Source organism: Heterocephalus glaber, unplaced genomic scaffold (genome assembly GCF_053883595.1).
Source record: "Heterocephalus glaber isolate CG9 unplaced genomic scaffold, H.glaber_assembly_v1.0 deba00001773, whole genome shotgun sequence".
NCBI lineage: Eukaryota > Metazoa > Chordata > Mammalia > Rodentia > Bathyergidae > Heterocephalus > Heterocephalus glaber.
The window spans coordinates 4913044-4937419 of NW_028258463.1; the positions used below are offsets into that span (position 1 = coordinate 4913044).

General features: G+C 36.5%; 1 protein-coding gene across 1 annotated transcript; it reads right to left on the minus strand.

Moving 5' to 3' along the window:
- Positions 1 to 5834: 5834 nt before the first annotated feature.
- On the minus strand, positions 5835 to 6712 carry LOC101710639 (translation initiation factor IF-3, mitochondrial-like). The gene is given in 1 exon segment (XM_087202250.1): positions 5835 to 6712. A coding segment is annotated over 1 exon segment (834 nt). The 3' UTR covers positions 5835 to 5878.
- Positions 6713 to 24376: the final 17664 nt, after the last annotated feature.

A 24376-nucleotide genomic window follows, 5' to 3' on the forward strand; every position in this document is an offset into this window, starting at 1 on the left:
TGTGGAAATCAAAGCACTTAGAAAGCACTGTCGATCTCCTCTCCCAGAGTAAGTGGAGAATCATCACATGCAAGAATATTTAGTTCTGTGTACTTCATTGATATCAAATACCCATGGGAGTTTTGTGAGTGTGAAGAAAGGATATCTGACTTCTAATCAGGAAAAGAAAGCAAATTTTCAGGATAGGAAGGAAAATTTAAGTTTAATTATCTGACATTTTCTTAAAGTTAATTTTCCTTGCCTTTGTCTCCGTGCACAGTTCTCTATGAGAGAGAAGATTTATGGGCATCTTATTTTAATTAGCAATCTGGAGGTAAATGTTCCGTGGACAGTTGAGTGTGTGTCCGCACTTCACCAGGCTGCAAGGGAGGCACATTTTGAAACACATCCCACAAGCTTTCTAATGCCACACGTTATATTTTCAGTTGTTTTTCTTTTTTCCAAAGAGGTTTAAATGTGGCCAGATATAGATTAAACATCAACTTAACAAAACTGAAGTTTCATAGCTTCTCCTTGGTACAGATGCATTCCAAGGCTCCAGAAGGGGCCCTCGCAGTGCCATGTGGTCATAATTTGTTTATAAAATTTGTTAAGTAAGATACACTTGCTGCCATCTTCAAGATCAATTTCTCTCCATTATAACTGGGTTTCATTCCACTCCCCTCTGTGCCAATTGGTAGTCAGGAATTTTTTGTTTGCTTGGTTTTGGTTTTTTGTCAGGAATGTTTTTGAAATACCCTTAATGGAAAATTGAATTGTAGTATGTATTTATTTTTCATTTATTGGGATATAGTTATATAGTGTGGAGTCACTTCTGTATTATTGACAAATAACTACTGCCAGTATAAGAATGGCTTCCAGAAGTATTATTCTTACCCACTGTGAAGATTCACTACACCATGATAGGAAAATGCAAGGCCAGAGCAGTCATCACCACCTGAAGTCCCCTTCAGATCTCAATACTGGCGATCTGGAAGCAGGGAAGAGACACAATGTTTGAATTTTATGTAACTGGAAGCTAGGCTCTGCAAAGTTCTTCCAAATTGCCCATGCGTAAAATTGTAAGCAGAGGATCTTTTTCTTAGTGATGGCTATTTATAAAAGAAGTCTTTCCATCATAAATATATGAGCTCATGCAACACATACACTTACAATGTAGCAGGTATCTTTATAATTATCGCATAAAAGTCAGCTTTATTAGAATTCTAGCTTTCATATGAGGAGGGTCTGCAACAGATATGCAAAAAAAAGCATGTACACTTGGGAATACATGTTTATGAATACCCAATATCTGTCATTTTTAAAACACTATTTTTGATTGTTTATCCTAAAGGAAAAGGTGAATTATTTGTACATCATCCACATAGAAGCTATTTTAAATTATTGCCCTTTAAAGAGGTTTTTATCAAAGAGTATATGGCCAAACTTAAAAGGTAAAAACAGTATGGTAGCACTTAATGAATATGAAGCACTTAATGAAAAAAACCACTATTTTTTTTTCTAGATTTTGTATATGTGATGTTTGTCAGCTCAATTTTGTAATGTATTATGGTTTCTTTGAAACTTTAAAATAGCTATTCATTTTCATAGATAAGTTTTATTCATAACTCTGGGTTTATATAGACAGAGTCCAAATGGAGTAAGCTTCCAGTCCCCATACACCTGGCTATATTTCTGTTGGCAACTTCTAGACCTGAGATCTGCAGAAAAAAAATAGACATTTCCTTTCTTGGAGGGTGCAGTTTTTCTTCTTTCTAGAGAACACAAATAGGATCTGTTCTAGAATGATTAACTTTAGAAAAATCTGTTAATATTATCTACCCTATTTATTCATTACAGGAGAAAAATCATATGCTCAACTCAATAGATCCAAACAATATTAGATGAAATTTCATACCCAGAAGAGATACAATTCTTAACAAATTGATATGGAAGGGATTGTCTTTAAGCTGAAAAATGTTGTCTTTCAAAGATTATAGCAATGATTAAACTTAAAATGAAATATTAGAATCAATCACTTTAATATCAGAAACAGAATTAAAATGTCCATTACCAACACTAACCAAAGCAAAAACACAATAAAATCCAATAAGAGGTAAAAGAAGGGATGAGGGTGTTGCTCAGTGGTAGAGCCCTTGATTAGCATGTATGAAGCCCTGGGTTTAATTTCCAGCTCCACAAAGTGATAAGCAAAAAGAAATGGCAAGGGAAGCACTTTCATAATGTACAAATTATATAATTTCCACCTCTGACTACTGAGTACAACCTATAGGAAAATGCCAGAAATAATAAACAAGACTGTTGCATTGAAGATACAAAAATTAATTACATTCTTATGTACTAGAAACAGCCTGTAAGAAAATATTGTAATTGTTTTTTAAGATACCACTCATATTAGCAACAGAACATAGAACATAGCCAGAAATAAAGCTATTAAAAAAGAGCAGATTATATGGAGAAAATGAATAATATCTGTACTGAAGCACATAAAAATCCCTCAATAAATGGAGAGAGATACTTTTGGTCATGGATGGAAAGAACCAATTTCATAAAGATGTCAATTTCTTCTAAACTCATCTATAAATTTAATGAATTCCTATCATAATCCTATCATAGCTCTTTGTAGACTGAAAAGCTGGTCTGAAATCCATATGGAAAATGGTATAGCCAAGAATGATTAATTTCCTTTTTTTGAGTTTAGTTTTTAATTTATTAGAACCAATAAGTAATGATTTTAAAAGCAGAGTTCCCATCAAATTAACACGTAATTCAGGGCAAAAATACATATAAAGAAAACCTAAATCTTAAGGCAGAAGTGAAACATCATAAAAACAGCATGTCTATTACAGACTGTAGAATGTCAGATTTTAAAGAGATTCCCATAGTATTTTATAGCACTACAATGTGTTAATACAGTCAAAAATATTATCCACTGGTCCAAGATTTTTTAGCCTATAAAATGCCTCAGCTGATAATAAGAATGGTTAATTTCAAAGAACAATAAGGAAGAGGGATTTTCCCTGTCAAATACCAGAACTAACAAAGTTACAATAATTAGGAGAATACTGATTCAAAGATAGATAAATTGACCTTTGGAACATAACACATTAAGACTCTGACCCTCTCAACTGTGAGGATACTATGTTTGGCAAAGGTAGCATTTTACAATTCTGCAAGGAGATTGAATATGCAATGGGTGACGCTGAGGCAGGATTAATATAAACAAAATACAAAAAAACTTAGGTATTTTATACCCATGGCTCTCAGTGGTGTACTTATGGCCCATCTGGGGATACCTGACAATGTTTGAAGTCACTGTAGATTGTAACAGGGAGGGGAAGACACAAACTGAGGTCCAGCAGGTAAAGACCAGGTATGCTGCTGAATATTCTGCTAAGCCTAGGACAGCTGACATCCCCTCAACAAAGAACCATCCAGCCCAAATGGCAGTAGTGGCATCACCGAGAAAGCCAGCTCCAGCTGAAACAGATTTCCCCAGGTGACACAAGACATCTTCCCTACCCCTCTCCAAAGATGTTCAGTGGTCGTCACCTTAGCATAAAACTGACACAAACCTCTCCTTTAAAAATTGCTGCCTTTATTCTTCTTCCCCAAAGCACTGGTGATCTCTTTTGCTCTTCCCTCCTCTTAATTCCAATGCACTTATCATCTTCTAAAAGCCAATAAAATGTACTTATTTATTTTCTTTATTGCTTATTATCATTCTGCTAGAATGTCCTGTTTTGTTCGCTGATGTCGCCCAAACACACAGAATAGTACTTAGCACACAGCAGGTAATCAATCAATATTTACTGAATAAATGAATAAAGATTTCCAAGTGCTAATTAGTATGTAGAGTAGCAGGATCCTCAAAAGCTGCTAGTGGATAGTGTCATTTTGTAGAGAAATGTAGCATTGTCAAGTACGTGCACTGCAGACACACATACCAAGAGAGCTTGTGTGAAGTCGGTAGGTGGAATTAGTGAAGAACTTCCTTCCCCCAATGCCAGGCCATATAAGCCAATTATCCAAACATCCAATTATTCCTGAGGAATAACTCAATACCTCCAATGCACAAATTCCAACAACATGTTCCTAAACAAAGAAGTGGGAGATTAAGAACAGAAGAACAGTAGCACAGCAGGGCTCCTAACTTCGACCCCTACACAGTCTTACATTTTGGACTTTTTTTCACTTTGTTTTTCTTTTCCGATAATAAATGATGATTCACATCTGTACATTTTTTCTTCTCCTGAATATGATCATTATGTATATCTAAATTATACAAATAAAATTTAAAAAAATAAAAAGCCTGCCTTTAAAAAAAGCTACTATGTAAGGCTGGGGTGGGACTTGGTTATGTGTAGCTTGCCTGGCATGCGTGAGACCCCAGTTTCAATACTCAGCCCTGGAAAAAATAACTAACTAAAAGAAAAGAAAGAAAGAAAAAGCTATTATCCAGAATCTATGTATGTGATTATTGCTTTGCTTTGTTTGTTTTTCAGCTGATTCTGATGATCAGCCCAGTTTTACAACTATGCATGTTGTAGGTTTTCAAACATGTACTCAGAAGCCCTGTGGATCTGAGTACAGGTGGAAATATTTTAGAAGTCATTTCTTGGGCAGTCTGAAAAAGAAGATGGTTCTATCTATCTATCTATCTATCTAATATTGTTTGGAGAAAAATGTACTCTCTCTTTACGGAAAGCTGGCAAGCCACTGATCCAGAGAAACATGGATGGTGAATGGAATGACCTCTGGGTGTGTGGCAGATGCTGTATGTACAGTATGGAACCTGAAGAATGAGGATGTTTTTCTTTCAGTTGTTGAGAGTACTGAGGGAAGATGAATCCCCAGGAGAATTGTTTGAGAATTGCCTCAGTCTAAGAAAACGCATCCAAGATCAGCCTTACTCCATGGAAAACTCTTATCTAATAACCAATCAATTCAAGTATAAAAAGTCTTAGCCTTTGTGTTTAACTCAAGACAACTTTGAACAGCCTTCCTGCTCCCCAGAGCACCTGTGGGGCCTGTGAGTCTTTCCATTAAGAAGTACTTCAGCTGCCTGGGCTAATCTGCTCCCTTCCCCTCCCCACTGTTAGATCCGCAGAGCAGTCCCTAATCAGCATCCTGTCCACTGATCTGCATACCAAAGCCTGCTTCTAAGAAACCCAACCTGCAACAGCAAGTGAACCTAAGCATATAATTGTATAACACATGGGAGACATGATCATGTCCCAAGTGAGTGAAATGACTAGATGACCGTCTAACGGATAAAAGAAAGAAAAGTGCATCAGAGGCTAAAATCAGGCTGTTCTGCATTCACAACACATGGAAATAAATGGTCTGCAAGGTGCGAGTGATTTAGCAAAACCAGAAAGCTTGCAAGGTGCATTGGCATGATGTTAAATGGCTATCCTTGGGTACCATTAGCGCAAGTGTATGCTTCCATTGTTACCTGCTTAACAAGACACTGTTTGGGGTCTCCATTTGTAACAAGACTTTGGGGGAAACAAAAACAATAGCAAGCAATTATTGAAGTCTGAAAAGCTAAACCATTGAAGAAAGTTAAAGAATTTGTTGTAAAGGGTTTAGTCCCTATATCTGAAAAGATATTAAATGATATTAAATCCAGAAAAGAATTAAATGAAATTTCACCTCCATTCCAATTTGTGAGTAACTAATGCACATGCAATTAATTAATTTAACCCTGGAAAACAATGGCAAAATAAATGCAAATATTTACATAGTGATATCAAGAAAAATTCCTAGCAAAGTTTTGGAGGTCAAGTGCTGATTGCAAATTTCCACTAGAATTGATGGGGATAGGCATCGTCTTTTTTTTTATAGCTCAGAAGCCTATTTTTCTTTATTAAAATCATGAATGCACCCCATCTGATTCCCTGCCATCTCCATTTTTTTTGTCCAAAGTGTCTCTTTTCTGGATTTGAGAGTCTGCATATTCCTTCTCTGCTTTCTTGTTCAGATGACGAAGAATGCACATTAAAGCTCTTCCTCCTTTAACAGCCTGTGGTCTGGATAAGAAGGTGGCTACTCCAGGCATTGTTTGAAGTATTTGATGAAATATTGCCTCTGTTTTATTTTCTGGCTCATCTGCATTTTTCCTCTTCTTTATGGTAATTTGAACCTGGTATTTTTTCTCAATCCAATGCTGAATCTGTTTACTCTTTGTGTCCAAGTCATGTTGTCCAATATTTGAAGAAAAGGTCAGTTCCTTTGTCACGGTTGGTCCAGTTTTGGGTTTGGCCTTTTCCTGCTCCCTGAGTTTTAGACGCTCCTGGTGGATCTGCATGCCCGTCATGAGCTAGTACTCTGGGGGCTCCACACTGGTGCTCCTCTGCACCAGCCTCAGGTCTCGCTCATCCATGAGTCGAATCACATCTGCCTGGTGCATGTTTCCCAAATCACTGCCCTTCTCGTCAAAGACTCGAATAATTTGAGCATGAATTTTCCTTCCAGTGATAGTCAAAGTCTTATCATTTGTTTTCTTTTTCCTGTCATCCTGGGTGTCTTCAACAGTACTAAAACACTTTGCATGAATTAAAGAGGTCAGCTTTGGGGCAGAAGCAGACAGGGACAACAGTGCTGGGACTGTCTTTTGAACTATGTATTTACTGAAACATCTTCTAATACACTTATTTTCAGTCTTTATGGTTTGCAGTATTAATTTCTTTAGAAGAAGAGCAGCCATCCTTTTTAGGAAGAAATGTACTCATCCCCTGTTGATGAGGAAAAGCTCTTCTTTAGAGGAGAAAGGCAGCTTTAACATTAGCTGCATGGGGGGAGGCGAATTGTCATGTCTGGCAGTAGAAAATGGTGAACGGGTTAGGCAGCCGGCATCATCTTAATCTTTCTGATCAAGGCACAAAACCACTGTGGGAAATGTTCTCTTCCACTTCCTTTATATTGTTCTGAGGCTACTGGCTCCCTGAAATCCTTGAAAATATTGGTGATGCACAGGTTTATTATTTTTGTTGCTGCTTTATTCTTTTTTTCATATTTTCACAAGTAGGATTTTATTTATTTTTCCCATTAAGTTTATTGGTACATTTTAGGTATACAATACAGTTACATTCATCACTGGGATCTTGTACCTTTACATGAGTATCTTGGTTCTTATTTTTTTCCCCTTCCCCTGCCCTCCCTTCACCCCCTCCACCCTTCCCTACTTGCAAAGACTTTGTTTCCATTTTTTTTCCTTTTCCTCATATTTCTACTTTTCCCTTCTTTCCTTTCCCTTACCCCAACAACTTCCCCTACTCCTTTAGACCTTTTCTTCCTATTACACAATATCAACTATACATTGTTTTAATTACAATATCAAAATTTAGAGGACATTACCACAGATTCTGCAGAATTTAAAAGGATATAGAAAGCATATTACAAAAATCTTTTTTGAAATAAATTTGACAACTTCTAAGAAGTACCTTGGAAGACAAATTAATGAAACTGACTCTGGAGGAAATATAAAATTTGAATAGCACCTATTGAAGAAAGTATATTCCTAGCTTGAAAACCTACCTATATGACAACAGCAGGCTCATATACATTTTAACTGATGAATTATATCAGACATTTAAAACAGAGAAAAGAAGGAACACTTCGCCCCTCATTTTAGGAAATCAACATTGTGCTAATACTGAAACTGGATAAAAATAATAGAAGAAAAAAGTATGAACATAGACAAAAATTTGTTTAATAAAACAAACTATTAGAAGTCAGATCTGGTAGTATGTAGAAAGTGGTTTTGTTATAGGGTTGGCAGCGTTGGTTCAGCATTGGAAGATCCACCCCCAAAAGTCATCATTTTAACAGAGGAAAGGAAAAAGCAATATGATCCTGCCAGGATTTGCAGACAAAGTATTGGACTAAATTTCACAGCTGTTCATGGTAAAAGCTATCGGGAGACTAAAAGTAGAACAGAACATTCTCAACAGATAAGACATGTGCTCCATACATCCAGCAAAAATGCCTTATATGAATGGAAAAGATACAATGCTTTCTCCCTAAGGTGGGGAACAAGCGCAGATATGCCTACTCTTCATCTGTCCATTAAACTTTGAAACATAGGCCCAAACCAAAATAGTCTGGCAATAAAAAGAAACAATTAGTATAGGAATGGCAAGGTAGAAGTAAAATCTTTATATGTAGATGAAATGATCATCTACAGAGAAAATACTAAGAAATCTCTAGGATCCCCTGGAACTTGTGTTTGAATTTAGCAGGATTAGAAAACAAAGATATACATACAAATTCAGTTCTATGTATACTTGCTATAAATGAAGAATTGGATATTGAAATTTAAAAGTTATGTAGGAGTACAAAGGACCTAGAAAAGTTAAAAGACAAAACAAAACCAAAAAAAAACCGTGTTGGAAGATGTTTAGTACGTAATTTTAAGACTTCCTCTAAAGCTACAGTAATCAAGGCAATGTTGGCATAAGGAAAGACATACAGATCATTGGAATAAAACAGAAAATCTAGAAATAGAACCACACATATATGGTCCACTGAGTTTTGAAAGATTATTTAACATTAACATTTTATAGAACATAAACTCAATTCAAGAGCAGAGGAAAAGACAGTGTTTTCAGCAAATGGTACTAGAACACCTGTTATCTGTATGTAAAAAATTAACCTCAATACTTTATTTCCATACATAAAAATAACTTGAAAGGTTCTGTGAATCTAAATATGAAAGACTAAAACTACAAAACTTTAAGAAAAAATTATAAAGGAAAATGTTCATGAATTTCGGGTAGGCAAGGATTTCCTAGGATACAAAAAGCATGATGTGTAAAAGAAAAAAAATGATAAATGAGATTCCATCAAAATTTAGAACTTTAAATGACATCGTTAAGAAAAATGAAAAGTAATCCTTAAACAGACCATATTTATAATGCATATAACCTATGACCAGAATATATAAAGAACACTTACAGCTCATTAATAGACAATCCAATTAAAAAGTGGACAGAAGAAGATGATAAATAGCCAATACTGCACAAGGAAAGGTGTGCAATATTAGAATCAAAAAAATACTAATCAGTACAATAACAAGATCGTATTATACACTCATTAGGGAGATGAAGTTAAAAGTTTTAAAAGAACAAGTGTCAGCTTAGGTGTGAATCAGTTAGAACTTTCTAATACTGCTAATGTGAACGTAAAATGATAAAACCATTTTGGAAAACAATATAGAAATTTCTTGTATTACTGTTAAGAACCAACAGTTCTGTTCTTAAGTTTTTACTTAAGAAGAATGAAAACACACGTTCGCAATAAATTTGTACATACAAGTTGCCTATCCCTTATATGAAATTCTTGGGACCAGAAGTGTTTCAGATTTTGGTTTGAAATCCACTTGATCTGCAAAGAGGATAACTACTCCTGCTTTTTTGGGGTTCCTGTTATATGGAGTATTGATTTCCACCCTTCAACTTTCAGTCTATGAGTTTCTTTTTGAATTAAGTGTTTGTCTTGTATGCAGCATATTGTTGGATCTTGCTTCTTGACCCATTCTGCCAGTCTGTTTCTTTTGATTGGTGAATTGAGACCATTAACATTGATGGTTATAACTGTTACATACTGACTTATCATTTTCATGACCTTTTCTTTTTGGTAGATTCTCCCCCTTTACATTTAATTTCTTGTCGTGCCAGATGGGTTCATTCTGCTTTGCTTCCTGGGGTTGTGATCCTCAATGTCTGTTCCTAGGATATTGTGTAAAATGTTTTGGAGTGCTACTTTGGTATTCACAAAGTTCCTGAGGTGCTCTTTGTCATGAAAGTATCATATTTCTACATCAATTTTGAAAGATAGTTTTGCAGGGTACACCAATCTGGGTTGGAGGCTATTTTCCTTTAGGGCTTGAAATACATCACTCCAAGCTCTTCTTGCCTTCGGTGTCTGTGTTGAGAAGTCTGCTGTGATTCTGATGGGCTTTCCTTTGTATGCAATTTGTTTCTTTTTTCTAACTGCTTGTATAGCTTTGTTCTTCTGTTGTGTTTCTGGAATCTTAACTATTGTATGCCTATGGGTAGATATTTTTTTTATCAAGGCTATTTGGACTCCTATATGCCTCACTTATCTGTATGTCAAGTTCCTTTCCCCTGCTTGGGAAGTTTGCTGTCATCACTTTTGTGAAGAGTTTTTTACATTATACTCACTCTCTCCTGTTTCTTCATTGACTCTGATCAGTCTTACGTTATTCTTCTTTGGATCATCTAGCAGCTACTAGATAGACTTCTCATGGTCCCTTACAATTTTAAAGCAATTTTTCTTTTCCTGGTCACTAACTGCAATCTTATGTTCTATATCTGAAATTCTGTCCTCACACTGGCTTATTCTGCTGTGTAAGCTTTCAATGGAGTTTTTAATCTCCTGGAAATCTGTTTGCACCTCTTTTGTGGATTCCATTTGTTTCCTATGTTGGGATTCCATCATGTTCCTCAACTCCTCTGTTTTTTTTTAATCTGTGTCCTCTCTAGATTTATTAATCATGTCTTGCACCATGGGCAGAATCTCTGCTTTTATCTGAGAAATTACTTCTGATTTCATTTTTTCCAGATTCTCTTTTGTTGCCAGTTTAGTGAGTCCAGGTGGTTGAGTATCAGAGTGTTCCATCTCGCTTCCCTTTGGGCATTGGGAGTGGCTCACCTCCTCGTGCTGTTGGGCAGGTGGGTAGTCCAGTGGCCCAGAAGCCTCCTCCTGGGTGCTATGTGGGGCTCCTGCAGTTTTATTCCTAACAAGCTCCTGTCTAAAGGAATGTCGTAAGGAGGCATCCAGATGAAGAACCAGTGGAAAAGGTGAAAAGATCATTGTCCACATGGTAGAAAGAATAATCAGAAAAATGTTTCACAGCACTGCCAGGCATAAAGGATGTGTTACGTTGGAATGCTGATTATGAGGATGACTTCCTATGCAAGATGTGCATGGCAGAGAAGATAGACGATCAAAGAGCTAATCATTTATGATGTGGATCAATATATCACTGTCTTTAACTTTTGCCTGATCATTTTGAGGATACACATTTGCATGCATTCATTGTCCCTGAGTCTATGTATTATTCCAATAAGTAAATGGAACAAAGACCTCAAAAGAAACAAAAAATAACATTAATATGACATTTTCTAATCTTCTATAGCCTTGATTTTACTTTTTCTTTTCATGAAAATATGTATTTGCATTTTATTTTTGCTTTAACTTTTTCTACATTTCATAAATCCAATGAACATTAAACAAAAAGACAAGCATGAGTTTGTGAGAGATCAGGTCTGGAATTCAACATGCTATTTATCGGCCTAAACTTTCTTCAATGCCCTAAGGTAACTCAATACCACTGAATGAACAATATTGCTTTGAATTTTTAAATACAATCAAAATGCTTCGACTTACTCCCATCTTGAATAACTGCTAGAAATGAAATGAAAATGTTCTTCTCTCTCCAATAACTCTTCATTATAATAGGCTATTTAATAAAACAGTATGAATTATTTAACTTATAGTGATAAGAAATGTAAAATATCTGTGAATTGTTAACAAAATTGAGGAATACAATTAAAACTGTAAAATAAAATCTCCACCTCACCCAAATGGGTAATGGAGAAATAAGATACATTGTCTAAGAATTTAATTAGACTGGAGCGATTTTAAAGCTGAAATTCACAAAAAGGAACCAAATTTTAAGCCTGTAGGAAGGGACTAAATAGAACTAACTGCTGTATATAAGAATACAGAAAGTATTAGTTTTTAATTCTGAGAAGAAAGGATTAGAGGAATAATAAGGAGAGAGAGGGAGAGGGAAAAGAAGGGCAGGAAGGAGAGGATATATGGCAAAGAGCAGTACCAGGATTTGTAGAAATGGAAAATCAGTCCCAAGATTCTAACAATGAATTCCAAATGCCATGGACCAGGGATTTAGCTCAGTGGTGCCGCATCTGCCTTGCAAGCACAAGGTCCTGAGTTTGATTCCTGGTCCAAAAAAAACCAAAACACACACATGCAAAAACAAAAAAACAAAAAACTGTCTAAATGCCTCCCCTTAATCAAAAATTTTCTGTAAGGTAGCCCATTCCTAGAGAGGCCTTTCTGGGAGTAGTGGCCATGTGCAGTGGATATGTGTGAATGTGTGTTATAAATGAAAGGAATTCTGTGTGTGGACCTGTGCTACAGGTGAACTGAGCAAAGACTCAGATCTAAAGTCCACTTGAGAAAAGAATTCCCCTGGGGGATTTTGCAGACTTGACAGGACAGCATTGCCCTTTGCACAAATCATAGAATGAAGGGGGTTTAATCTTACTAACAAAATACCAGTAGCACCAGTTGACATTTGGGATTCCTGCCTGAGACTGTGCTGGTATATTTTATCATTTAAAATTCAACAATACCAGTTCTTGCTAAAAATAACTCTGGTATTTCTAAGGACTTGGGTGAACTTCAGTATGGCTGTTTTCCTAAGGCCAGAAATCTGAGTTCTGCTGATTCAAACTTTCATTTGAAGCCATACTGACAAATCCTCCCTGTCCTCAGCCCTCTCCACTGCATCTTCAGCTTTACAAACCACACTGGAGACTCACTTCCTGCCACTCTTCTTGCCAGCCCAGTAAACAATTTTTGTTCCAATACTCTATAAATCTTCTTTCCATGACAAACCCAGGTATTTGAAGAAAAGCACATGTTGTCACCAACATAGTGAGATTTCCCCTCTCTCTGCTTGGAGCACTCATTGTCTAGTGAATATTTAACTACTCTCTGCAAATCCTCTTCAACTTTTAGACATCTTCTCATCTCACTTTCTGTTGAGAGGAACCAGTTCTTTACCTCCTCTAGCTGAAACAGTTTTCCTTAAAACAACAACCATCACAAAAAAAATTCACTTTCTTATAAAGAAAGGGACTGCAGCTGCTTCAATAGTCAGATTGTTAAGCCTGAGCAAAAGATGATAATTCATTATCTTGTGAGAGCCCTTCTCTACAAAGGAGCAACTGAATAATAGTGGACAGGACATAACAAAGGTAGGAGTTTTCATAAGATTTTTAACATTTTTATTTATGTAATATCTTATCATTGCCTGCTTGTTGTACAGCCTATATTTTTAAAAACATTCATTTTTGTTCTTATTATTGCTTCTCCCATGCCTAAGTTATATGGTACCTATATCCTGAAGACTTAATTGAACATAGATTAAAAACTAAGGAAGTGACAACAACAACAAGAACACATAACTAAGATGCCTGAATAATTTGTGGTTCAGATGGGATTATTTTAGAGTGCAAAGGTTGTTACTAATTACTTGAGGACAATAGAGTGTCCCAGAGAATTATGGCTTATAGTTACCTACCTTACCTTATAACTTTTCAGTATTTATCTATGAATATATGCTATAGAATGCTTGCCTATTTAGAAAAATGATATTATATTATTTACAGTTTTGACAGTTTTTTCTTCTTTTGCACAAGATGGACATATTTACATCCATTTCAATTTATGCCTAGCTGTATGATCATTTCAGAGGGTACAGTGACTTGCATATACAAGGTAAAGTCTACGTAAATGTCAGCTTTTCTTATTAGCTACTAAAATTAGTTTGTTATTATAGTAGCCTTTAGATTAATAAAAGAATTAATTTAGAAAATATTATTTAATATATCACTACAGGTTGTATTTCTTGTCTGAAATACTTGGGACCAGAAATGTTTCTGATATTGGATTTTTCTTTCAGATTTGTGTGTGCTTAGAAAGACAAAATGAGATATCTTGGGAATGGGGTCTAAGTTCAAAATGTGTTTGTGGTCTGTACACACCTTATACAAATATCCTGGCGGTAATCTCATACAATATTTTTATTGAACTTGCAATCTGACTGTGATCTTTTACGTGAGGTCAGATATGGAAGCTAGTGGCCTCATGTTGATGCTCAAAAAATTTTAGATTTTGGAGACTTGGATTTCAGAATTTTGCATTGGGAATATTCAGCCGGTCCTTTTTCTGCTATTATAAGCAACGTTGTGATAAATATTTTCACACCTACTAGTTTTTGCCCTTGCATAAGATACATTTTTAGAGGAATACTTTTGGGATTAGAAGTGTGTTTTTTTAATTTTAATTTTTATTAGTACATGTTTGCAGTATGTAATGATTATATTCATTATGGGGAGTTGGTGTACATACATAACACATCTCACTTCCTTTTCATCCCCTTCCCTTTCCCTCTCTCCCCCCATCTCTTAGTTTCCTTCCCTTTTGCAAAAGATTTATCTCCCTATTATATTTTATTTTGCTCTTTAATTTATTCATTTTAATTTTCTCATATAAGAGGAACCATATAATATTTAAGCTGTGTGTCTGATTTATGGCACTTAACATTATGGTCTGAAGGTACGGGCATTTTCTTATAAATGACGCAGACTTATCCTTCTTTATGGTAGAGTATTGCCCCACACTTTTTAATTCATTAGTCTGTTATTGGACATGTAGACCACTTCCAAGATTTAACTATTATGTGTTGTGCTGCTATAAATATAAGTATGCATATATCATAGTAACATGATGTCTTCAACTCATTCTGGAAAATGCATAAAAGGGGAATAGCTAGGTTGAATGGAATTTCTAGTTTTAGTTCTTTAAGGAATCTCCATATGGATTTCCATAGTGGTTGTATTAGTTCAAATTCCCACCAATAATGTGGAAGGGTTCTTTTTTCCTATAACCTTGCTAGAATTTGTTGTTATTTGATTTCTTGATGACAACAATTCCTTAAGTAAGATGGAATCTCACCATTGTTTTAATTTGCATTTCTCTAATAGCCAGAAATGTTGAACATTTTTTTTCATGTAATTATTGGCCATTTGTACTACTTTTGAGAAGTGTCCATCTCAGTTGCCCATATTTTTCAGCAGGTCTTTTATGGGGGGGATGTCACTTCTTTTGAAGGAGATCAAAATGCCAATGTAGTGACCAGTAGCAAAATACAGCCTCTTTGGGACTTGAAATCAAGACACGTGGAAAACAACAACTTGGTGAAGAGAAGAAGAAAAAAGAAGAAGAAGAAAAAGAATTAGATATCTTATAATCAGAAGGGTGCTGATGGGAAAACTAGAAACTGCAAAGAAGATGGAGAAAAAGAGCACAATGCAGAGAAAACAAAGAAAGAAAGAAAACCAAAGCACTCTGGAAAGCTCACCCTAGCTCCTAGGGAGAGAGATGTATCTCAGCTAACACAAGGTAATCAATCCAGGAGAAGATCGGCTACTCCAGGGAGAAACAGCAGACTGGGTCAGAGGGTCAGCCCCAAGAAAAGCCCACTCTTTTCATTATTGTTTAGAAGTATCAGAATATGTGCCCATTTTAAATGTGTGAGATGCAGATTTCTCTTTCGCCTTGTTAAAATAATTTTATCAGTCTTCTCAACCTTTGCCAATTTAATAAGTAGAAATGGCCTCGTATTTTAATTTGCTGTCCTTGGATGAAGCTAATTAGTATGTATATCTGAAATGGGAGATAGAATAGATAACTCGAAAAAAAAAAGAGTAGGAATGGAGAATAGAAGCTACAGGATGTTCTACGAAGGCTACTAATTAGTGTAACAATTTAAGTGGTTAAATAGAAAATCTACCTCATTAGAGTTTCTGCTTTTGTTGTTGGTCTCAGGGGGATCTTTTTTGGTCTACACGTGCAAAATATTCAGTACTACTTTCTTCTAATGTTTTTAATTTGTCAAAAATTTATTTTGTTATGAGGTTTAAAGTAGAAATCTAATTCTTACACAAATAATTAGTCATTTATTCCAGTACCCACTGTCCTACACATCTGGCACTTTATTATGTATTAGGTTCAAATCTCTAAAATGTACTTCTGTCTGTTTCTGAACTTTTGTCTTCCTTCAGTGATCTGCTAATCTATTCTGGTACAATTCGTCGGATGTATTAAAGTTGTACTTTTAGAATATGTTCTAACACTTTAATATTAAGCCTCCACTGTCTTACATTTTTGTTTTGTTGTGTGTGTATTTGTGTGTGTTGTGTTTTCACTCTTTTTTCCTGCCTAAATATTCTGGATTGCTTTGACTATTCCTTAGAACGTAATATGAAAATAATATGAATGAGACCTTAAGTAGTATTGCATTTACAGATAAATTGGAAAACATTTGACATACTTATAATATTGAAGGTTTTCTTTCAATTATACACATATCCAGTCACATATCTGAGACTTCTTTCTTTTTTCTTATCCCAGAAGGAAAGGGATACAGATTGCTATAGATATGAATTTTATCAGAAGAATTAAATCCTTTTGATAAGAAGTTAGAGCAGAAGTACTTCTATGGAAGCTACCAAAAATCCCTTAGGAAATCTATTTGCTTACTAGCAAGCAGTTCTCAAATTTCCACCCAGGAACTGGTGTTAAATACTGTACATATATTATGGCATAGTATTTAGTACCAAAGCTTATTATAAGTTCGTATTTCAAGGGACAGATAACTATAACTATACAGTATCAAAGACAATATTTGAGTAAGAGAATTTTGAGCTTCTCTGATTTTTCACCCAGGATTTAAGTATTATTAATATAAATAGTTCACTGACAACCAGTTTTTCTTCTTCCCAGCTAACTTTTAGCTTTATTCTGCATACAATATTAAATGAAATTCTGCTTAATGTCTATTAAAGAATGAAGGGATGATAGGAGGATCATTTTGAAAGATGGCAGTAGAAATTCAGAATCAGCTGTTTTAAAATTTATGAACTCAACAGTAATTTAACTTGTGATAGGAACAATTTTAATCCCATTTCCATGAATGCTAATGTTCTTACTTTAGTTATTAAAATTAATCTGACTCAATTATGTTGTGTAGGCTTGCATTCAGTGGTCCTTTTTGATAATAGCAACAAGCATTAAGTACAGTTTTGTGATCTGTGACACTACACAGCTATTAACAACAAAAAGGAAAGGGTTGACAGGGTGTCCTTTTGACCCAAAATCCAAAACCCACTAGGAATCAATGTTAATGATACTCTAAAGATAATTCCATTCATTTACTGAACAAATATTTATTGTGTCTATCTATAAAACCACGCATAAGGGAGGAAAAACTAATCTTTACTGAGAATTACAACACATCCACAACTTTTAAGCTTTTGCTAAACTTTTCTTATTTAATCCTCCTGTCAGCAATTATTATTACAATTTACAGAAGAAAAGGTATAAATTTATCAAGATTAATTTGCTCAAGGTCAAACAAAAGATAAACACAGGTGCTTCACTCCCATGTTTCTGTGCCCTGCAACCCCAAATCTCTTCTTTTCATTGTGTCATATTCATAGTCACTGTGTCTTCCAAGAAACATAAAACATCGTTTTTTTCCTACTGTCACAGAGTTACAGACTTGTTGAAAGACACATGGGCAAAGGGTCATTCATTGTATAAATATGTTTGAGCCTCTATAATGAACAATGCTTTATAAATGTGGAGAAAACCACAATTCAATAAAAAAAAATGCACTATAGATCCTTTCCACTGGGAAATTTATGAATTAGGTTCCTTTTGTTCTTTTCTGAGCAAATGAAGTCACTTGGTTTTTTAAAAATCTACAGAATAAAATGTCTTCTTTATAATCTTTTGTAACAAAGTAAACCTTGAAGTTTTCCAGGAAGTCACCATTTTCTGACATTTGCACTTCCAAAAAGTGAACATTTTCTGATACCTGCAGTCTTAACCAGGGTATTGGATTTAACTTAAAACACATGAGTTATTCATGGAGAAGTAAGTGGAACCTAGTTCATGAATTTTACATTCTCTGCTGCATTAAAATAGGTAAGTTGGTTTGCATACATTACTTGGGAATTAGGCTTTTCATCATGTCCAAAATGAAAGTCCTAAATTACATACACATTAATCGGTATTTTTTAAAACCCAGAAACTATCTGCATTCTTCCTTTTTCTCTCCATTGTGCCTTCACCTCTATAATCCATTCTTTGTGTTCTCAATGTCTACCATATGTATCACAGTCACATGTGTCTTCATTGTCACACCCTCCATAATAATCTACCCCACCAAAACCTTATACTTGGCCAGAGCCAACAACACCCCACCAATCCCTCTGCTACCACCTCTATTCACTCCATCTCTGCACAGTAGCCAAAGCAAGTCTTTTTATTAAAAAATTTATTCAAAACTTGCCTGCTTTCACACTTAATAAAATTAGATTCATTGATTGGTTAATTTCCAGGCTCTTAAATTCCACTGGTCCTGAGATAAGTTAAAAATCTCTTATTTTCTAAGAACCCACAGAAACAAATGGCTCTTCTTCATCTACAAAGAACAGTTCAGTACACAGTAGGCATTTTTTCCAGCATTGGAGCAGGTAAATTAAATGACCAAGCTAGTATCATCTCTCCTTCAATCAGCATGTCATGCCCAGATCACTTTTATAATATTGCTTTACTTTATTTTACTTTTTGTATTTGTCAGTCTGGGCAAACCAATTATACAAGATATATATCTAATTATCTTTAGGGCTGAATTAGTCCTACTTACAGAAAGAGTTCTGACTAAAGAGAGGCTTCTGCTGGAATCTGGTTGCCATCGCTTCCTAACTTCTCATATTTATCATTATGTTTTTATACTTTAAACTAGGAACAATAAATATATATACTACAAAGGTGTTATTTGTGTTCAAAAGAATTAGATCCCTAAATAAGAACTTAAATTAGGAAATCAGCCAATGCTTTCTCCCTTTTTCATTCCTGACTTCATAACATATGCATAAAAACTAGACTTCTATATAGCTTAATAAAGGTCACTTTTTTTCCTAAATGGCAGTTAATTATTTAATTTTACCAACCAACAACACTTTTCTAAAGATAAAACTTGCTATAAAAATAATCATATCTTGAAATCTTTTTTTTTACATTTGCAGTTCTGAGATTTTTCCTATGAAAGTGCTGAGAACAGCATCATGGTATTCTTAGCTAAGGTATAAACACTCCTCTGTGAAATTGTTCTCATCTTACATTTTGACTCCACTGAGAGCTGGTACTGCTGCAGTAACAGGAGACTTCTTTGATTATTTTGAGATAGACTGAGATACAAGTATATGCTCTCCAGTAGGCTTTTTCCCCTTAGCTTGAATAAAAGCATTTTCATATCTCACGTTGGTTCCAGAGATAGAAAAATCTGTTACTCTTAGGGGAAAGGGAGGCAAGATATACTCCTTAAGGAAATGTTTTGAGAGCCTACTGTAATGCAGAGATCTAATTTGGAATATGAATTTCTTGGCACCAAGGAGATCAGTTAGAGCATCTTCAGGTCCATGCAGACTTCGCCGTGGAGCTTCCTGCAGCTCCTGCAGCTCTGCTCAGGAGTCCAGTGTGCCACCACCCAGTCATATTTTGATAACTCTTAGCAGGCACAGCAGTTCTTTACAATGTTGAACAACCAATTCACTTAGGAAGGCTAAATGTTCACAAATGGTGGGGTCAAAGTGCAAAGTGGTCACTTGTAATTACACTAGGAGGCATTAATCCACAGCACAATTGTGAGTCCACTGAGCTCTCTTCACTCTTTTGGAGAGACAGACACTGGCCTGATAACATCAGGTTTTCCACTCAGAATCCACCAGTTTTGCAGTCCTCTCATTAGAGAAAAGCAAATGATGTATCCACTTAAATAGACATTGACAAAAGACATTACATTTTCATTACATTTACATTACATTTATTACATTTTCAACACCACATGAATTTTTATTAGTGAATGGCTTGATAGCTATTTTGAATATTAGGAGTGCTCTGAATGCATTCTTACAAAGTTATAACAATGCCAGGAATTACGAAAGGTATAGAATTTAAAATATAATCATCAAAATAGAGTCAAAAGAGGGAGCAAAGGAATAATTTATTGACACATTTATCCATTTAATTTTTGTTTGTTTTGTTACTGGGGATCGAACTCGGGACCTTGCGCTTGCGAGGCAGGTAGAGGCACCAATGAGCTAAATCCCTGCCCCTGTCCATTTACTTTTTTATTTATCTTGTATAGTTTGACTAAATGTACAGAGTAAAGATGAAAGTGTCATCAGAAATGAAAACAAAGGTACAATAATTTGAGTAATATATTGATGCCTGGGCTGTCAAAACAAAAGAGAAAAAAGGGTTTACATAAAAGCTTGCACAGGTTGTGTTCTCTGATATGGCAAAGCTTACAAATGCTTCCGAAGAGAGAAAATTTTCCTGGCAGTAAAGACCGATATGACATTATCTCAAGGATAAGTCTTTTAATGAAGTATTAACATGTGGCAATAATGAATATGGACTTTGGAATATACTTCTGGAGTGCAAAAACTTCAATGTTACTTCAAGACTCAGTTTTCACATCTGTAAAATGGCAATAATAGCAACTTCTATCACATAGGGCTTTCATAAAGATTAAATGCAAATGGGGGCTGGGGATTTATCTCAGTGGTACTAGTGCCTGCCTGGCAAGTGCAAAGTCCTGAGTTTGATTCCTGTTACTGAAAAAAAAAAAGATTGAATGCAAATGAAATAAAATATAATACTAATTTTAAGAACAATGCAAAATAATGCAAATATGAGAAGCTTGACCTGGTACATAATAAGCACAATGTGATTGTACTGAATATTATTTTTTCTGTTATTCCTGGAAGGCTTATGAGGGACATGAATAATTTCTCACTGTGACCTTTTCTTGTCCTGTCCAAGGGGTTCTGAGTTTCAACTCTGTCCACATTTAGTTCTTCTGACTGTTAACATCATAGTGCCAGACAACATTCTCCTATTTGATTTACCAATGTATGCATCCTACCTTCAGCTTCTGTTCCCAGGCCTGCATCCTATTTTCATTCCTCCACACAGCAAGTCTGGAACTTCTGGGACTGAAGCTCTTGACCTCCAGCACTTCATCCTTCAATCAGACAGTGTCCTTTGACTCTTTGGTTAAGGATAATAAGTCGCATTGAAAAAAATTATCTTTATCCATCATACAACACTTGAAAATATAAGTTAATAGCAGTTTGCTTATACTGACCTCACAGAAATAGAAATAGCATAGTAGCAAGTCATTTTCTTGCAGAATATCTTCAATGCCTGCACTAGTAGTATTAAAAATGCCCTGCTTTCTGCGGATGTGATCTCAGAGAAGATTTCTGTGCGAAACAGTAGAAAAAATTGAATTCACTCAAATATTATTTAGCGCTACCTTTATAGGAAATAAACCATAGGCAGTTAGAGATTGTGGTATAGATTATTAGGTGTTATATGTTATTGATTGTGGAGGTGTCTATATGTTTGAACTGTCAAGTTTTTATGTGCAAGGTTTAATGTTGTGTGTTAAGTAGAAAAAATATCTTATGATGTTCTAATATTAACAATTTGTTGTAAGATACATGAAAAGTAAAATGGATCAATGAATGGGAAGATGAAAAGATAGAATGGATAGGTATGTGAAAAACAAATGCATCAAAATGTTGATTGTAGCATTTAGATGACAGGTAGATATATGTCCACCATAGGATTCTTTCAGTTTTTCTGCATGTTTCACAATTTTCATCCAGGTGGGGGGAAATACAAACTCTTGATTTCCTTTGCTCAACATTGAAAATGCATTCAAGTTATTTTTATGTATGTAGATCCACATTTTTTCCAGAAAAGAGATAGAACATTTATTTTAAAGAAAAAGTTCAGGCAAGGAGGGCTGCAATGCTGATGGCAGCCTAGGCAATTTCATGAGACCATGTTTCAAAATAAAAAATAAAGAGGGTTGGGGATGTACCTCAGTTGTTGAGCACTTCTGGATTCAATCTTCAGTACAAGAAAAAAAACTCTACCATGGCTCATCATAGGTTTCAATATCATTTTCCTCTACTATTAATTTCTTGGAATGATGAATTTCATCAAAATTTATACCTCTTCCAACTGCATGGGCAACCTGGACTGGAGTCATGGCTGGGAGGGGGGCGACGAATGCCCGCCACGCACCTGAAGGTACCGGCTCCTGGACGATCACACCAGCTGCAGCGGGAGTCCATGGCGCTCCTGCCACCACACACAGGTGCTCAGGCCTCAGTGTCCATTGGCCGCTGGGCTCAGCTCTGAGGCACAGCTACAACTTCTACTGTGATATTGAAGAAAACTTGTGAGAAGAGAAATCTTTGCCGTATTTCTGATCTCAGCAAGAAAGATTTGTGCCTCCCATCATGCACAGCAGCGATGGTATCCATCAGTGTCTTGTAGATGTTCTTTCAAGGGAAGCTACTGAGAATATCCATTAATGGAATGTTGCTCCAAGAATGATGCAGGCAGGGTCAGCTGAAGAAGCCACGATGCAACCAGACTCATGGTCCCTAATACTGAAGATATTTGAAGTCTTTATATTCTGAGATGGTTCCTAATGAAGTGATAATTGAACCAGGATGCTGATTTCTGTGACGACATCAGGGTCTGGGAGAGAGGGGAGGACAAGGAGCTGTGCTGCCTCCTCTTGGACATCAGAGAGACCCTGCGATGGAGATGTGGAAGCACACCAGCCCCATGCACAGGATCTTGCTATGTAGTTCGGGCTGGCCTTGAACACAGTATGTAGCTGAGGCTGACTTCAAATGCATATCCTCAGTCTCCCGGTGCTGGGATGACAAGCATTCTCCACCACATCTGGAAGCAGTTAACAATTTGCTGGCAACACGTGACCTGACACTCTCTTCCTGATAAACGCCACTGCTCCCAGCTGGCCATACAGTCATGAAGGGTAAACAAGTGGTGCTCCGAAGGGGACTGTCCTGTACAAGCTATCTTCTTCAGGTTCACCTCTTTGCAGATCCTGAAATCAAGATTTCAGTAGCTCAACATTGCTGGTATCAGGTTGACCCTCATGCAGAAGAAATTTGTTATACAACTTTCTAGAGTAGGCCCAGGGACACCGTAGCACATAAAATCCTCAGATGTACTTCACAGTGCAAAACAGAAAAAAACGGGAGGAGCAGAGCCCCCTCAGTGCCAAGGAGGTGAGCTGCGTGGGTGCCAGCAGCACCACTCTCCCCCCCACCCCGGTGGCTGCACTGAGACAGTATTGGGATCCTCAGCACAGAGGTGCAGGGGGTCATAAATGGCATTGTTCTGAGCTCCAGAAGATATAGCAGAAGTGAACAACAGAAAGAGGACCTCTCTCTGGCTCCTTGATGAAAAGGGAAGCCCATTGGAAAAGTGAAGGAAATCTTTGCAATAAAGGTACACCAGACCACTGTAGTTGCACACTGAATCAGGAAGGATAGTGCGTGACTGCAGTCCCAGCACTCTGGACAGCTGAGGTAAGAAGGTCACATGGTGGAGTCCAGCCTGACCAATTTGGTGAGTTAGGGAGACCCTTAGTGGGTATCTGAAGTAAAATGTCTGAGGATATAGTTCACTGAGGAAATGCAGAGTACAAGCCCCAGTAATCCAAAAGTGAAAAGCTAACAGATAGATGATAAATAGATAAAAATATTCATAGATACTTAGATAAAAATAACAAAATAAGTGGCCACTGATTTATTTAGTATGAGGAAAAAATGGCTGTCATAGGCGGAGACAGGGAGAGAGCCCCCACAGTCCCAGGCCTGATTCTCCCAACAACGCAGAGGGTTGTGGAAGAATCAGATAGAGACCGAAAGCGTAGAAGCAAAGTTGTACTTTTATTCAGCAAACATGCAAGAGTACAGCTGCCTTCTCGCAGAGAGACAGGCAAGGGTGCCCGAAACGGAGCCACCATTGCAGGGGGGCACAAGATGCTGGTTTTATAGAATTTGGGGCCTATCCTGCCTCTGGGCTGAGGGCTCCCCTACTTGATTGGTTAATGATTAACTTAACTCATTACTAGGGACAACAGGGAAGGGTCTTTTCCGGGGCCCTTTATGTCTTAGGGCCAAGGTTCTTTTTCCTTTTGATCTTAGCAAACCAAGCTTTGCAGGGTTCAGTGTGAAGAGGAGGTGCAACCTCAGCAGACTGTCAGCTTTTTATGGGTGGTTAAGCCTGTTCTGCCAGCTATCTGAACTCCTTTGGGTAGGGGCTCATCTCCCCCTGCTTAGGAGTCTCTATCCCTACAGGGCTATAGGCTTTTCTATCACATGGAGACTCAGGTTATGGAACCCCCAAGACATGAGCTGACTTCCTTGGCAACATCTCCAAAGAGAACTTGGAACCCTTGTTAATGGGTGTCACAATCTAGTAACAGCTGTCTCCCAAGCTCACTTGGCCAGAGACAGTCAACAGCGAACATGCTGAGCTGCTTCTCCACTTCAGAGGCTGCAGGCTCAGGACCCCAGGTAGAGAAAGTATCTGTGAAAGATTAAGAAGACAGCTGACT